Below are 18,031 nucleotides of genomic sequence, written 5' to 3'. Positions count from 1 at the left end.
CCTTTGAGCGCGGATACTCAACGCTTCGAGGACGGCTGAATAGCTTTCCTCCCCCTTCGTTCCTCCAATCAAATCCACTTGGAAAGAGACGGGATAACGAGAAATTCCTCTATCGGTAAAGCGTTGCAGGAATATCTGGATATCCGATTCAATAAAAGGAAGCAGAAAGGTGGCGAGGGCGGGAATCATAAGTCGCCGAAGAGGAGCGCTGCTATATAGCGCGCCTCTTCCGCTTTTCCCGAGGGCGCCCGTCGTTTACACGGTGTTTGCGGGGGCGCGACATTTATCTCCGCGCGAGCGCAACAAAGGCACGTAATGAGAACATGTGTTGGACGCAGGAAGCTTCATTAGCGAGCCTGTTCCTTTTCACGAAGCACGTTATGTCATCTAGCCGTATGCGGTGCGCGTCTGCGATCCCGAGATATGTCGCGATTTTTTGACGTGATCAGTTTATGCCGCCAATAGCGCCTTTCTTCGAATATCACGAAAATATGATAAATAAAAGATACAATATTGATCCGACAATACAAAGTAAAAAACGATTGATACGTACGAATGTGATTCTTAGCGAATTAAACTTGAATTCTCTTATAAGATTATCTTGTAAAAAGCTTTGAACTACAATATTTTATTTTGGATCCTATGGTTATTTGACCTATCATTATTCCCCATTTTTGCGATATAATTATAACGATTACTAAATTGCTTACAAGGAAACCTTGCAAAGTTTTAATTTTGATTTTAATGAAACTGTATAATATAATATGTAATATATAAAATACACATACACACACAACAAAATTTTATTAAGATTTGACACTGCGAGGTTTCCTTGTTAATTAATTATCATGCAATATTATATATTGCATTAAAAATGTTAATTCATTGATTTTCTGTCGTGCGATTGAGCAATATTTTTATTTGCAGTTTACGTCGGGGACCAGGTGCTAATGTGCAAGACGCCAGTGGATATTCAGCTCTTCATCATGCAGCTCTGAATGGGCATAGGTATAATCTCTCTTGCATACTTTTTAAAGGTGTTTTAATATTTTATAGATTATTAAAATGTTGACGCTCTTTCCTTCATTGAAAAAATATAATCAAGAAAGATAATATCTTTTCTAACGTTTCTTAAAATATTTGTTTGCAGAGATGTAGTCAGATTGCTACTCCAATACGAGGCTTCCACTAATGTTGTCGACGCTAAGGGTTCCTCGCCGCTTCATTTGGCAGCTTGGGCTGGGGACGCGGAAATTGTACGATTAATTCTCAATCAAGGTCCATCAGTACCAAACGTGAACCTTGCGGTTAGTAGCATAATAAATCGATCTTATGAAAATTCTCTGATAGTGTAAACGCGTAAAACTATCATTTTTAAGATACACTTCAGAAAAACTCAAAATGTTTTATAGTATCTTTTCATTGAAATAATAAAAAAAATTTTATGAATGTCAAAAGTAAAGTTATAATTCAGGAAACTACTTTGATGAATATTACAAATCAATGTGTAATATTTAAAAAAAGCTCTAAATATTATATTTGGTTACAGACAAAGGATAACGAAACTGCATTGCATTGTGCCGCACAGTATGGGCACACGGAAGTGGTGGCACAGCTGTTGCAATACGGATGCGACCCTAGTATCCGCAACAGCCGCGGAGAATCCGCGCTCGACCTCGCCGCGCAATATGGCAGGTAAATCGCGCGTACGACTATATCTTTTTCATCAACTCAGATACATATTTTCCCCGTATACACTTCGTATTTACGGATATTAAATTTTTGCGACTGATATTATCGCTTCGATTACGACACGAGGGAGGGGGGTGGGGGGAGTGGTGTACTGTGGGCATCACCGATGCGATGTAATCGATGGCGTTTTTTACAGATTGGAAACTGTGGAGTTACTTGTGCGAACGCATCCTGAATTAATCGAATCACTTCGTAATTCTTCCTCATCTCTGATCTTCCCGCATACACCATTGCATTTAGCTTCACGCAATGGCCACAGGTAAGAGTCAATTTGCTTGGTGCACCTAATGAGAATAATTCATAATCGCTAGAAAGCGGTTTCATTAAAATAATTAAGTTTGTTATATTTAATCATACTGAGAGAAATTTTGAAAACACGATTGCCCTTTTTTCCTTTCGAATCGATTGTTCGTTCCGTCAATTTTAATTATATCTTGTCCCGGCAAAGTGTATTGTACAACGCCGTCACACACGTTCGGAAAATTTTTATTTATCTAAGAACCGCATATCACTTCTTCCTTCGAAATGGTCATGCTAATTACTGGATAATGCGCGACGTGTATTGTGTTCGAGTACAACAATGGATTCGTTCGAGCTAACCATAACGATGTCGAGCCATTTGCAGCGCTGGCCATTAGAGCCAATCAGAGAGCACCGCGTTGCGTAATCCCGTCGAATTCGATATATGCGTCCTCCGACTGGCATGATCCGATCCAACCCTCTACTGGTTACACGTCCCATATTACCGTCCCGTCGATTGCCCTCTCGTCCCTCTTCCGAGCCACGCGAATGCATCCGATCGCATCACACCGGCAGCCGCTCTGTCCATCCGTGCGGATTGCTGACCGCCTCCCGATTACGAGAATCGTATTAATCACTGCCGCCGAAACGTATCGACGACCTATATTAATCGTGATGGCAGCAGTGGCGAAGTACCGTTCCTCTGCAGCTCGAAAAAGACGAATTTTTTTTTTATTACGTTGTTTATCATATCGAGATATCACACCACTGCATATATGTAATGATATAACGAATAATAAGTCATCGGTATTGAACTGGAGTGGAAGAATCTCCTCCGTGGAATAAATAATGTGTCATAATGGTAGCCATGTATCTTGTGTAATATTATTCAATGAACTGAACCGCGTGATAGGATGACAAAGAAGGAAGCGGATAATCGATTACGTCGAACCCTCATGATCAGAGCTAGCGAAGACTGTGACCGCCGCCTATATTCTTCGATAAACGTGAAAAATCCTTCTCGTTCTCTTAGGCTCGCGGTGGCAAATTTCATTTCATTTCGGTATTACACACACGCGCTGTAACGTCTCCGTTACCTGATCGTTTCACATTTAGCATTTGGTGCCGTGCGATATGTTCTCGTTTAACAGGGCGATGCTAGTCCGTAATCCGCTGAGCTTTTTGTATAATCGACGCCACGGAGACGAGAGAGTGGTGGACAGAGCGAGGAGGATGGACGATCGTAACAGTCCGGTTGGCGGTCGAATCGAATCGTGAATCGCCGCGAAACGGCAGTCACATTGTAATCGGGTATAACGCCGGTTTTTCTATGCAGCCTCGCAGCCGGTAATCGCTTTAACCGGCGCTTGCCGCTTATAATGCGATCGTATCGCGATATACAGTCCGGCGGCTGCATTTTCCGTCGATGTCGGCGCGAGGGTGCAGCAGAATTGGCCGAGGGTGGTGGCGTGGGAGGTGGAGTGGGCGTGAGAGAGAGAGCGTGCAGAACGTGACATTTTATCGCTCGAATTTTGGTTAAATAACGGCGCGCGAGACGTTTGCGCCTGTACGAGTGCGAACGCGTACGCACGAGCTGTTCGGACGTTTGGGCTAGATCAGCGTTTCTCAAACTGCAGCTAACGCCACGAGAGGGTGAGGGAAATATCGACGTATTCGTAAAAGTCTTCGTGGATCTATTGTACTTACACTGAGAAAAATAAGTTGTCAATTCGACTACATTTTTCAAATTAATTAAATTTGTTTTATTGAAATATTTATGTACTTTAGTCAAATGTATAAAAAAGATTTGATTTAAAATTCAAATATTTTATGTATTTAAGTTAAATGAATAAATACTTGAACCAAAGAAATTTAATCGAGTTGAAAAATTTAGTCAAATTAACAATATTTTTATCTCAGTGTACCGACACAGTTGATCGTGGATAACGAATCACACGAATTTATGTAACTCTAAACCAATAAAATGTTAAAGTAATGTATAATACATTATACTTTGTATCTGTTATTGCTACTGTATTTTACATACATTTGTATTTTCTTTTTTATACTGCACATATAATGTATTCTTGACTATTTAAACGTTCTTTGGCGTCTTTGTGAATTTGTTAAGTATATTAGAGGAGAATCCGATTCGCAAAGTTTGAGAATCTCTGAGATGGATGTATGTACGCGGGCACGTCAGGGAGGGGTTGCGTACATTGCGACGATCGAGCTCACGCACGCGTTTCGCGCGCGCACCACGATATTTAGTGGATCTACCAGTGCAGCTATGGAACTAGAACAGGAGGGGCTAGGGGGGGAAGGGACTGATGGCAGAGAGGGATCAGTTGGGGAGAAGGGGGCGGACGCGGAGTAATGTCTATTATCGGATTCAATATCGATGCTCTCGGTAAGCCAGTATACAAATACCCCTATGCTACGGTAATAACAACATAGGTGGACGCGAATCCGATCTTCAGCCGCCAATCCTATATGCGACGGACGGCTGCGGTCACCGCAGTCGGTGCGCGGCCCATCTGATAGAAGGAGAGCAAAATCTGTGTTTCGATTAGGCGCCATGGCAAATGCATCTCTGATAGTCTTAATGGCTTGTCGATGGATGGAAGTCGCAGAATCCAAATGCTTCGAGGTCGCGTAAAACCTCGAAGCTGTGGTTTCTGGTCCCTGTCGGGATTTATCGCAATTAGTCCACTGTTACAGCGCATGTTACAACTCATAATTTGTTACTTTATTTTGTAATAATTTTCAAGTTGGATTTTAATTATTTATTTATTCGTTTATTTTTTTTTACTCAAGAGAAACATAATAAAGTGGGAAGCTATTCAAGCGTAATCTAATCTCTCTTTATGTAGATATAGTTACTTTAAATAATTGCAGAAAAAAGCGTCTTATAAATTTTACGAACTCCATTACATTTGTCATTTGAAACGTAAAACGAAGTGCAATGAGAAATTCGTTTAATTTTGTTGCAGAGCGGTCGTGGAGGTCCTCCTTGCCGCTGGAGTTGACGTCAATACGAGAACGTCAGCGGGCACCGCGATGCACGAGGCCGCTCTCTGTGGTAAGATGGAAGTGGTACGGGCGCTTTTAGATCGCGGAGTGGATTTGGGCATTAGGGATTCCCGGCAAAACACGGTGCTTGATCTTCTGGGACAGTTTCCGCCGCACGTCACTCAAGATATCACAGCGGTGATAAAAAGTACGGTCACATTTGCATGCAATTTATTTTCATCACGACCAATATACATATATGTATGTGTGTGTGTGTGTGTGTGTGTGTGTGTGTGCGCGCACACACACACACACACACACACATTTTTATATATAGTATATACCCCACACACATACATGTAGTAATTAGTAGATTTCTGTCGAGAAAACCTACGTTTCTAGTTTACTGCAGCGTTTAATTAAATCGCTCTTAGCCACATATAAAGATTAACGTATTTGCATAAACATTTTATTAAGTATATGAGATTAATCCCGAACTCTGTTCTGCATACACTGGATACGAATAATGAAATGGCACGTTTATAATTTTTATCGTTACAAGTTACATTATACAATAATGATAATCGTGAAAATTTTCATCTTTGAAAATGTTGGGTGTTGAAAACTCAGTTTAAAATGTTTTCTGCTATTTTGTTTCCTTCTCATTTGCTGTCTTGCAGCTACAGAATGATAATAATGGCAATGATAATAATAATAATAATAATAGTTTTTGTCACGTTGCACTTTTGTTAGTGTTATTTTTGAAAAATATTTGTTTTAAATTTGAAAATTATTTTTTATGGGTGATTATTATTATTATATAATTACATGGTCACTTTGATTGCGAACAGGGCATCGGTCTTCCTCCGGTGTGGAAAGCGATGACAGTGAGAACTTACCGCCCATTCCAGTGCAGGGTGGCGACTCGTTGGGCAGCCCTTACGAAAATGTTCGTCCGGAGGATGATCTCTCCCCCGCGGAAGGGACGTCGCCTACTCAATGGCAGTTCTATCATAAGCCTCGGGATGACGATCGTCGCGTTTCCGGCACATCCGTCATGTCCCTGTAAGTATTTCTTTTTTAATTTATTGCACGTTTTATATATTGCCATATTTTTTTACAGTATATATATCAAACAGTTCCGCTATTTCCTCCTACTACGATATAATATTATGACTCATGATAATGATACATGCTTGTACAAAATAGCAAAACAAATAATATATGTGTCCGTAATATTAACAAGATATTAAAATTATATTTATATATGATTGGATAAAATAGCATGATATATTAATTATTCGATATGTAAGTGTTTATTAGAACATGTTAACCAATTGTCAGCAACGTACTTGTAATAGAAACTAATAGACCAAAAATTACATTCATTTCTTACATTAAAAAATTTTTTCAAAAAAAAATATATGCAACATTCATACACGTATTTTCTCATGTATAATCATTCAAGAAGATTGTGACTTCGCGCATAAAATACAGTGGAAAAAGTATTCCTCTATCATTTAGGCCATCCTCATAGTTGCCTCGGAAAAAAAATAAAAGCCGCGATTGCATGGGGTAAGCGCGGAGGCTCGTAATATTTTGCAAAAAGGTTCCGCGTGCGCACAGCGACTGCGGCTGTGCTTTAATATAGAAGATGTTGGACAAACAAAAGCGTAGACGTGGACGGAGCGCGGAGTGAATGAGTGAGTACCGGCCAAGCACCGGGATGATGACGGCTGGTGCTGGCGCTGCTGCTACCGCTGCCGTTGGTACCCGTAGGAGGTGGAGAAGGCTGTAGGTTCTCGAACCGAAAAGGGAACCTAGATATGGGGCGGCGCTAAGGGGTGAAACGCGAAGGTGGAGGAAGAGGTTGGAGGAGGTGGCACGGCCGCGTGTAGCCCCAGCGCGTTAAGCACCGCTTGGCTTGGTTTAATTTTCCTGATGTAGGCAGGCGAGATGGTGGGTCCGACCGCCTCGTTCGCCCCTAGGTCACCCCCGCTGCATCACCCCATTGGTACTCTATGCCAGTGCTACCGCTCTAGCTGCTAAGTCCGACTGGTTGGCTCGGGCACAGCGGGCGAGAAAGAGAAAGACAAAGACATAGAGCGATAGAGAGACGATGAGGGAAAAGGAGAGTAAGAGAGCGAGCGAAAGAGAAAGAGGGATACGCAATATGTACGTGTGGAACAAGGAGAAGAGAAGCGAGAAAACGTTGAGAGCTCCCGTTGATGTTCCGCACTTCTACCATCAATGTTTGACGTTGGTTGCCCCGGCCTGGCCGCCTCGAAATGAATCCATCACGTTAAACAATGTAAATGTTAGCCCGTCTCAGCATAAAACTAATAACCATTGCTCTCTCCCTCGTGCTACAAGCGCGTGGCCCCCGCAACCCCCCGGGGCCGCAACCTCCTTTTTCGCTTCTCTTCTGTATTCGTCCTGCGTTCCGTCCTCGTCTACATGGCCTCATTAAAAAGTCGGCACTTGCCTGAATGTCTCAGTCTTTAACTGTATTTTATCAATGGAAGCAGCTTTTTTTTTTCTATACGCGCGCGCGCGCACACACACACACACGATCTACATTCTTACGATTTACATTTTTATTTAATATGACTCTTACTCGTTTCGCTTTTGCAAGTTTTTTAATTTAAGAATTCCGTTATTCGCGAGCGACACATTTTAAATATGAAGTAACATTAACATAATAAGGTAGGGTATAATAAAATTTCGTACAAACACTATTTAAATTTCATTGCGTGGCGCACAGTTGAATAGCAGCTCAATCGATATATACGAGATTATGTTGCTTGGCTTTGGATGTTACGGTTGATTGTTGGCAATCGATAACAGTTGATGTACGGGGTGCGCGTTTCAGTGAAGACGAGCAGAACGAGGAACTGTTGAACGGAGTACGGAGGGCCCTCCAGCTGACAGAGGACTCCGACCCCAGTTCCATCTTCGACAGCGTCTTTATGTCCCTATCCGACACTCTCAACTCAATAAATACTCTCGAAAGTTCCGACCAAACTCCTGAAGATATACCACAAAACACTAGCAAAAGAACACCATTACCACTCGACACTACACGGTAATGACATGCAAACATTTTGCACCGCATAGTTGCATTAGAAACAATTTATTACTTCATAATATCAGATCAACGTAGTTTTGAAAGTAGTTTAAATTAAAGTAGCTTGCACGCATGTATTCATCTGTAGGACATTTGTCAGAAATTATTCATGCGTACTTGATGTTGCTATAAACAGTACTGCATAATACTTCAGACAAACGCAACTTCGAGATACTGCTGTTAGCGCGTACCAAATGTATCGGTGTAGACGTGAGAAATTTTTGTATTTCTTGCTGATTAATCGAGCGGAAGCATACGTTTCCGACGTTCTCGATCTATCGGGGTCGATTTATCATCGACCAGTAATAGATAGCCGATTGGTTCCGCTGAAACCCCGAGTTTTGGTTGCACAGGGGCTCCGACAGCGGACTGTACCAAACTCCACCCGTGCCACGCGGCACAATGGAGGGTAGCTTCGTGTCGGAGGACCTGTCCTTGACATTGCCCACGGGATACGGGGGCGGCAGAGAGTCCGACCAATTGAGCGTGTCATCATCTTCGAGCGTTGGCGGACCGAGCCCACGGGACCGTCGTTGTTTGCCCAACGATTCCAACGCTGCCGGGATTTACTTGCCAATGGCACCCCTGTCCAGCTCGCTACACAGCCCCGCTTCTAACAATAAAGTCTCGGTAAGAACTCCGATTCATCTGATATTTTAATAGTTACGAAGAAATATTCGCAGACATAAATTTACGTATCCGATAAAAGTTAGCGAGAAAAAACTGCCTCGCGTTTTTCGAATGTCTCAAATTAATTTTTTTTCTCGAAAAAATTGTGGACGTGAAAATAATTTGAACGGTCCGTGAACATGAGGAAATATTTATCTCTTCTTCCGCAGCCGACACCGCCCAAGAAGCCGCCTAGACGAAATCTCTCGGTATCCCCGACGCACCTGCAAACGCAGATGTCTTTATCGGCCGACAGTTCGGTAGGCCCGAGCAATTACGAGTATTTGTTCTTGGCGCGTAGCGGTGCGCGAAGTCACATCGATCTTGAGCAGCTACAGAAACGGCGCGAACAGCTGCGACACGTGACGCGAAGCGTGGATCAGTACGTAGAGATGAAGTCGCGGCTGGTCGGCAATGACGAGAAACGCGAGTCCAACGTGGAGCCGGTAGCCATAACGTCCATCTACGAGAATCGACCGGTCAAGATGTTAAATCCGCGGAGAAAATTACGCAGACACGCGTACGAGAACTACGAGTCGGAGAACAGCCTGTACGCCGACAAGTCACCCTGCAGCGACGGCGACGTGATACAGGAGCAAACGTTTGTATCGAGCGCGTTTCTTACCCTGAGGTCTTCCCAGGAGAGTCTCCTCGATGAGAGGCGTGAAATGGCGGACGGACAGTCCGCGTCGGAGGGACGCGAGGCAACCGACAAACGTCTCAAACGCGTGCAAATGATGCTGCCAACCAGCCCTACGCATTACATACAGCCGCCTACCCCTGATCATCCGCCGCCGTCTGCCATGCAAGCGGAAAAGTCCATCCACGAGCGCATTCGACCGCTCAGCCAGGTAAGTTCCTTTAGCGGCTATTACTCCACGCAAGGTTAACATATTGACATGCGTGACGTCCAAAAGATAGCGGGTAGTTAGTGACAGGTTATTAATAGCAGTGTGACATCTTATTACGCACTACCAAAGCATAAATAATTTTCAGGCGTATTTAAATGAGACTTGTTTTTCATATGTGTCTGTTTTTGAAAAAAAGAAAATATTTTTTTGTGAAATAAAGTTACTTTGTAAAAGTACATCGACAAGTTATGAATCGATGAATGATTCTTAAACGACTAAGTTCTTTTTTTACGATCCCCGCATTAACTCGGATGAGCGTGCATACAAGAGTAGCGATTTCTCGCGAGAATTCTATCTCAAACGTTAGCGATCTCAAATGAAAAGCGTTTCCGCAATTTGTCGCGCGGCACTCGGCGAAGCGTGGAACGGCGGCGTTCAATTTTGCATCCTCGGCTGCTGCTCGAGAGCACGGCAATCATTAGATACGTACGTACATTCGTCTCACATGTCGTGACATGCAGCCCCCGTTAAAAGACGCGTCAGATCGTGGAGATCCCGCAGAGAACTCCGGGGGCTTTGAAGCGCGTCGGTGGTTTACACGAAACTGCTCTAGATCCTTTAAAGTCGTCTCGGTGACGTAAGAACTTGGCAGCGTGCGCTCATTAAGGATCGCCATTAACGCTCTCACTTGACCTGGTGTCTTGGACAGTAGATAAGCAGTCGTCGTGGTGTCTTATCAGGTTACGTTTAATATACAGGTTGTGTTTGATCTGTGATGCGATTTACAAGGACTCGTCCCTCTGCTCGCAGCCGCCACCGCCCCCGCTGCCTTCGGCCTGTCTCACTCGTTTGCTGCCGTTTGCGCGTCGCCCTATGATCGTTCTGCTGTGAGACCGACTACGTTCAATTTCCATCCACCGCGAATGGATATCCATAGCACACGACGCAGCTTCCAGCGCACTTCTGCCTCCCTTCCTCCCTCTCTCTTTCTCTCTCTCTCTCTCTCTCTCTCTCTCTCTCTCTCTGCTCTTTCTACGGTATCTCTCTGCCATCCACCCCAGCTTCTCTCTGCCGTTCCCTATATGCATTCGCAATCCGTGTCTTTCAGTCGGCTATACACGCTTGACGAAATATCACACGGTGAATATATCTAGAAAGGAGTCGGTGAATGTGGCGAAGACGGCAAACTCGTATGTACAGTCAGTGCTACCATGTAACATCGCTTGCTTGGAAGATGATCGATGTCTTCATCATGCAAATCGTCTATTTGATAGACACGGATACCTTCTTCTCGTAACATGCTTCGTACCTCCTTATCTCCCCTTCGACGAATTGTAAATCCTTCGTTCCTCATTGAACCGCGATCTTACACATTTCTGAATTCTTCATTTGAATAAGTCTTGAGATTATGTCAAGTTATGAGATTAAACAAATATACGCATTAGAAAATTCAATTCAGGAAGGGTGGTATTTCGAGGGTTAACTTGCTATTGCTAATATCGCACGATTTACGCGATTTAATATCGTAACATTCGTCGGTCGACTCGCAATAGTATCCGAGTAGCGTATTCTCAATTCGTCGAGCAGCTGATATGATTTGATGATGGAGATCGAACGCTATTACGGTAACTGAAGACAGCGTGCTCGACACACACGAAGGCAGAGGGTCTCCGTGAACCTGTCGGAGGAAGGACGAAGAGATGGGAGAACCCTCCACGGATGGTTGCTTCTCACCCGTCAACTTCCGCGAATCCAGTAGAGCGGCAGAATGCAAGACGCCGACACCCTTTGAATAATGAAGCCCTCGGCTTCTATGCCTGTCTGACTTCGCCTCGCGAACGCTCGTTCTCCGTTGCCATAGGAGAGAGAGAAATTCACGAATTTGTAGCGACGGTTTCCGGCTGTCTCCTCGAGACGCTCTCGGCATTTTACAGATGATACCGCGAGCGTCTGTCGGGCCTCAAATTTTAATTGCGTTAGAGCCTTTCTGGAACACGCGATGAAATAGCAGCTTGCCGTCTCGTAGTTTGCGCTTAGTAAATCAAAACGCGAGGTCTCTTTGAGTGGCGTAACGCAATTTTCGGTCGTTTAATTCGCCTCGCTGTTAAACATAAATGACGTTACGTTAGCCGTTGGTTTGACGGTTTGTTATTAATATGACATAATAAAAAAAACACACCTGCAATTTAAAAACATAAATCTGTATAAATTATAGCAAACTTGTAGTTTTAATTATTTCAGTATCGAGGTTATTCATCTTTCTCTCTCTTTTTCTTTTATTTTTTATAATGAAAACAATTTTTGATGTATAAAGTAATTCCGATGTAAAACGCATCGCAATATTTGCAGCAATAATTCTTTGCGGATCATAAAATTCAGGAGTGCTGGAAAATCGTATTATATTTGTCATTTATGACTCGCCGTCAGCGGAATCGAAAGAATTAATGTCAAAAGGTATAGATTTTTATTCGAATAAATAAATATGCTTTAGGTTGACCACGCGTATTTATTTTCCCTCCGATTTACATGGCATATTTCTCGCGTGCCTGCGCGCGGACGTTTCGTTTCAATAAATTTTCATCGCGATAGGATTGGCTTCATTTTTCCATCGTGTGATTTGCCGCGGCTCGACGCGACGCGGCTCACGGGGGAATTTTTATATCGACTGTAAATATCCGTGTATAAAATACGAATGTTGACAATTTCGTGATAACGGCGATATGCCCAGAGTAATAGTGGTCGCGGGTAAATTGTAAAACGCAGCTGCCATAAATCCAACAACATGATCAGTACGAGTTTTCACGGCAGATATTGAAGGCTTGGAAATCGAAGCGTCGAAAATACCCTTTTCCGCAGTATTTACTGCGATACCGTAGCGTGTACTTTAGGCGAGAAATCTAGTTTCCTCTTCAAATGGCGCTGATTTGTCAATAGGTGTACAAGCGAAGGTCCCGCGACATGGAAACGGAAACGGACGAAGATCTGCTGCAATTTCCCACCGGTGGATCACTCAACGCGTCAAGCGGTTCGCTGTCCAGCGTTTCGCTGTCCGACAAGAGCATGTCCACGGACAATGTCGAGGAATACTTCGGCGACGTGCCGTTTGCAGGTAAACAGCAACGCACGCTTGGCTGCACCGCATGACGCTTCTTTCTACCCACGTGTACATGCATAACCGTTGTTTTTCGTTTCTGTCTTTATACCATCTGTCTGAAACACCGCTAACGCGACGATTGGGACCTTTCTGGGGACATGCACACTAAAGCAAGTCTCTCGACTTTTCCCGTTTAAGTATGCACGTGCATACGTGTCGTTGGCTCGTATTGGTGAAAAACGGACAGGCTGAAGCGAGTTGTACATATGAATAATGTCTTAATGACCATGATATCGATGCAATCACGGATGTATTAAATTACTTTCATTATCATTTTTTTCTTTATTGTTATCGACATTAACATTAATTCATTTGTGCAGCACGGCATATTTTTATACCACTTTATAATTACCCGGAAGGTAGTTTGACAAATGGATATGACAACGGCACGAGAAAACAAAAGTATTATTTTTCTCCTTTTTTACCTTGTTTTGCCTTCATCTCATTATCGTTCGGTATATGGATATAAGAGATTGAAAAATATTTCAAAACAGCTCTTATACTTACTCGAAATAAAATATACATTAGAAGCAGCTGGTCTGCGTAACGGTATTTACAAGATACATTCTTAAGGCAATTGTGTATAAACATTGTTTGCAATTAAAATTTATTCGAACGGCTTGGTATATATGTAATTGATTACTTAAGTTCTTGCATCGTCGGAGAAGTTGAGATAAGAGGACTTCATAAGAGAAACGTATACTTTGCATATTATGCGCAAACTATAAAGTATTAAAGTTATTCATGTGCACGTGTGTGTATGTGTGTGTGTGTGTCTGCGACATGCAATCCACACGAATAATATTTATATTTTCATTACCCATTTTAAGGAGCATTTTATCGTACACTCCGCCCTTTTGTAATGCCGTACCAAAACGAACCATCCGAGTCTGCTCCCGAAAGAACAGATAAATCACGCGGGGCGGTTTTCTCCCCCCACAAGGGAGAACGTTCTGTACAGCGCGCGACGTAGATCTTTCTTGGCTTGATCGAGCCGGACGTACTTTAGCGTTCAGGCACACCGAAAAAGAGGTACGAATTTTCATCGGTCGTGTTTCGGCAGTTTGGAAGTAGTTCGTGATCCGTTCTATCGAAATTCGCTTTATTTTCCTTTGATTTTGGGCGGCGTCTACATGGAATACGGTCGGCGCATCTGTTCCCCGAAACGCGGGTCCGGTTTTCCTACGGTAATAAAATCTGTCGGTTCTGGATTTCAATCTTTGCCGACGCAAAGCGAAAGACGTGCCGCGCAAGCACAATCGCTGTGCAAAAAGCTAACTACTATCCGAGTTCGTTATTCGGGCTAGCTCGGTGCTCTCTGTTATCGATGGTTATTCCTGGTTAATCTAATGGATTAGACAAAGTCCTTCGTAGCGAACGATAGAAAAAAAATTTAAAAACAGAGTGTTCGTCGTGTAGAAATGTTAGAAATATTAGGGATTTTGCGCATGTTACGATTAGAAAAACATAAATAGTTCCTTAGATTGTATACTTGTTACAATTACTATTGCGATGTATACATATCGATAGTCGCTTTATTACATATCTTCACTTTTATCTTCGCCTCAATATATCACAACAATGTATGCGGGACAAATCAGATTTCGATTGCGCTATATGTTACTTGATATAACTAGTAAATAGCTAGTCTGTTAGAGAATCATCGTTAACAGTCGTCGTTAACAAATAAAGTTTCTCTCTAAAAGTCTTTAATAATTCCAATAATTAATTACATGCACAAAAGAATATATATTGTGTACAATCTTGTACGTTTATCTCGCATTTAACAAAATTAATTATTTTATAACATTTTGTTTTGTATATAATGCGTCTAGTAGTTGATATATTTCTCGACATTTGATATTTATATGATGTTGATAGAAAGATACATTGCATGTCGAATGTGGATTTTGGTGCAGTAAGGTGACTGTAAGAAAGACTATAAATGTTTGAGAGAATTGAAATTAAGGATTTAAAAGACTGGAAACTATATCGCGAAGAAGGGAGTTTTGTTATGTTTTCTAATTAAAATTATATAAATAGATATATATTTTACAAAGAGAGATTCTATAGATAAAGAGAAGAGATTCTATAGTTATTTATATATAATGAATTGTTTATAATTGTATGATTGTCGGTTGAGATTGTCATGTATTTTTATTGAGTCATATATACATATATATAATATTAAATATATATACCTGATTTTTGATATTCCTTTTTTTAAAAGAATTTTTAACGTTAAGATATTTAAATATATTCAAAAGATGTATTAATGTCTACAAAATTACTAAATTTATATAGTATATCTTCTCTTCCCAATTAAATGGCATATCTTACGATATAATAACAGTATTGCACAATTTTCATCTTTATCACATATAAATTAACTGATTGGCATGCAGCATATAGTATGATCATATATTTACTACAAGCGTAATAATTGCAGAATAATTATGAATTAATAAACTTAAATTGTGATCAATTCTGTGATTCTTTCATTTGAATATACTTAGAATATTTATAAAAATTTAAAATAAGAGAAAATAAGGTGTCATCTGATCCATAAATTGAATTTGATCTGATAATATTATACCTTATTTTGCGACTGATTTAATATTTTATTTTGCGGCAAATGCTTCGTCTAAATATTATAATAATTCAACTCTTCTGTGTATACGTATATAAAATTATACAAATATGCGCGATATATTTAAGCAATTATAATGTCCTTTATGTGCTAATAAACGTTATGCTGCTATTGTATGCGATGTCTTGAGTCATTTTGTCGCTTATGTCTCTCCTCTGAGCTTTCGCAAGACTTTTTTATCCTTCATAATGCCGTTGTAGTTTGCAGATTATCCTGTTATAATCTTCATTATTTAATAATAATAGATATTCGGGTATACTTCAATATTTCTTTCTTTTCTGAATATGAAATATAATAGAGTATAAACAAGATTTTCAACAAGATAAACTTTTCTATTAATAATTATTTTTATTAGCTATTTTTGTAACCAATTTGACAAAACTATTTCAGTACTTTACTTCATTGAATCTTTTTTGCCATTTTTGTATATATTCCAAAAAATTTCGCAATTGTAAAAAACACGTCACATTTTGATGGTAAGTCCCAGCACAATCTATTTATTTGAAGTATAAGTTTTCGATATATTTACGCACACATCGTATATATTTCCAATTGATCCAGAAAGCAATGACAGTTTCGATTTAACCCTGAAATGTGTAAATATGAAACAGAAATAACAAATGTATTTGACAAACGGAAAATGCATTTAGTTTTTGGCAAAATATTATTTATGATATTGCGTAAGAAATCGCGCTACGTTCATACTTTATATGCATGTTTTGCGATTTGTTTAATTTCTGTGGCTGCATACTCTCAATATAATATGTGATTTTTAGTGATCACAGCGTGATAGTCTTATATATCGTGTATATTTGTTTAGCGTGAGTATAGAACGGGCGTTTAAAACTCGTATGCAAAAAAAGAAAATACATTACAGCGTGTATTGTGACGAAAGATAAAAGTGGAGCAAGGTGAGTCTCCATGAATAACATATTGTTTTATCTGACTTACTTTTTTGATCTTTCCTTGTCACCTGTATGTACATAATGACAAATTATGCAACTTACGCATACTGTAAGTTAAAACTTTTTAACTATCTTTTTTTCTTTGTAAGCGCGAAACAATTTTTTTATTAATTTTATGTAATATACATCTTTGTGCATCTTTCAAAATCTACGTAAGTGACGTAACATTACAACGTATTCCTCTCACGTTTCGTGTGAGTATGCAGAAACTCTTTCTCGGAGTAGATACAGTAATATTTACTGATAAGATCCTGGATATCAAATGCTCTCTTTATCTATACAATGTTATCCGTGCAACTTTCCTTACGATAAGAACAAAATCCTTCTTCCGCTATCAAATAAATCAATTGCGCTAAGTTATATGACGCAAGATTACTTAGTAGATTTATTTACTAGATTTCATTTTTTATCTATATTTTTATATTACATTTAAATTAATATCATAATAGTTTATTATTACGACAATGCATACCAAGAAATTAATTAAAATTAGTGATTAATATATCATCTTCGAGAAATATCTATGATTCAAAGTTCCATTTCATTAACAATTACAAAGTGTTTTAATACGAATCGTGTTACACTTGATAGCTAGTAAGTGGACGATTAATATGTTGCTTGCAGTAAGACGAACGGTATTATGACATCCGGTAGGGTACGTGTGTCACAGGCGAATACATTTCGACCGTGCGTTCTCAATAGCGTTAGCTTGTAATAAGATACGGCAATTGCACACAGCCATACGTAACTAATCGTTTTGTATAGCAATAACCGATAAATGTCGCGAGAAATTAATTTGACTTTAATAATATTAATCATTTCTTTTTTCTTTTTTATGCTCTGTCGTATCGCAATTTACAAGTTATACTTTGAAAAGGGATGCTTTTTCAATTTTTTTTTAATCGGTAAAATCTGAATCTTAATCATTATTTCATTTCCTATTTAAATACATTCGGTGTATTTTGTATTAAAATATCCGAATTATTCCAATAAAAATCTAAAATTACCTCGAACTTATTGGAAGATAAAGCAACTGGATTTTCTACTTCGTAGAAGCGAATTATTAATATTAATGCGTGGTTATTGCACTTCGTTTTACGGTACAAAAATCGTAGCTTGTAACTTTAAGCGTCTCGGAAGAGGCAAAACTGGTATGCACTTTCAGGCAGCTAGTTAACCTCGCTCATTGTGCTCCGTTTATGACCGTAACAGAAAGTATGTGGCCGCCTTTGTCGCCGTCAGGAAGAACAGTAAACTCTATGCACGAAATTATAGGACCCCCTCCTCCCCTCCTCTTTCGCCGTTATGGATTTAGCGCTGCGAAAATAAGCAACCATTGTTCTAGGATGACCGACCTCTCTGTTTACCGTGGCGATAACACGCGATGCATTCGATAACGTTCAATGTCTGTCCCGTTTCTCGTCGCGTCGTGAAGGAATACGCGATTATTAGGGTCAAATCTTTTTGTCCGCGATGAAAAATTACGTTGGCATAATGAGCCACGCGTATATAACAAATTACGTTTCACTGGACGTTACGAAAGGTCATTCCTCATTAGTTATGTTCGCCCGTCATTGGTAATTCCATAAATTATGAACGTTGCGCACTTTG

General features: G+C 40.5%; 1 protein-coding gene across 2 annotated transcripts in view; it reads left to right on the top strand.

Annotated features, from left to right (window-relative positions):
- Positions 1-18,031, top strand: part of LOC105829449 (ankyrin repeat and SAM domain-containing protein 1A) — a 48,395-nt gene that overhangs the window by 7,623 nt on the left and 22,741 nt on the right. Inside the window, exons 2-11 of one of the 2 annotated variants that reach the window (XM_012668297.3) lie at positions 928-1,008; positions 1,151-1,307; positions 1,550-1,695; positions 1,889-2,011; positions 4,986-5,212; positions 5,856-6,069; positions 7,877-8,089; positions 8,485-8,761; positions 8,971-9,651; positions 12,586-12,760. In XM_012668297.3, coding sequence (XP_012523751.2) covers positions 928-1,008; positions 1,151-1,307; positions 1,550-1,695; positions 1,889-2,011; positions 4,986-5,212; positions 5,856-6,069; positions 7,877-8,089; positions 8,485-8,761; positions 8,971-9,651; positions 12,586-12,760 — 2,294 coding nt within the window. The remainder of the gene's footprint in view (positions 1-927; positions 1,009-1,150; positions 1,308-1,549; positions 1,696-1,888; positions 2,012-4,985; positions 5,213-5,855; positions 6,070-7,876; positions 8,090-8,484; positions 8,762-8,970; positions 9,652-12,585; positions 12,761-18,031) is intronic. The other variant, XM_012668298.3, reaches the window with a different exon arrangement.

This window comes from Monomorium pharaonis, chromosome 1 (assembly GCF_013373865.1).
Source record: "Monomorium pharaonis isolate MP-MQ-018 chromosome 1, ASM1337386v2, whole genome shotgun sequence".
Taxonomy (NCBI): domain Eukaryota; kingdom Metazoa; phylum Arthropoda; class Insecta; order Hymenoptera; family Formicidae; genus Monomorium; species Monomorium pharaonis.
This window is presented reverse-complemented; position numbering and strand designations above follow the sequence as displayed.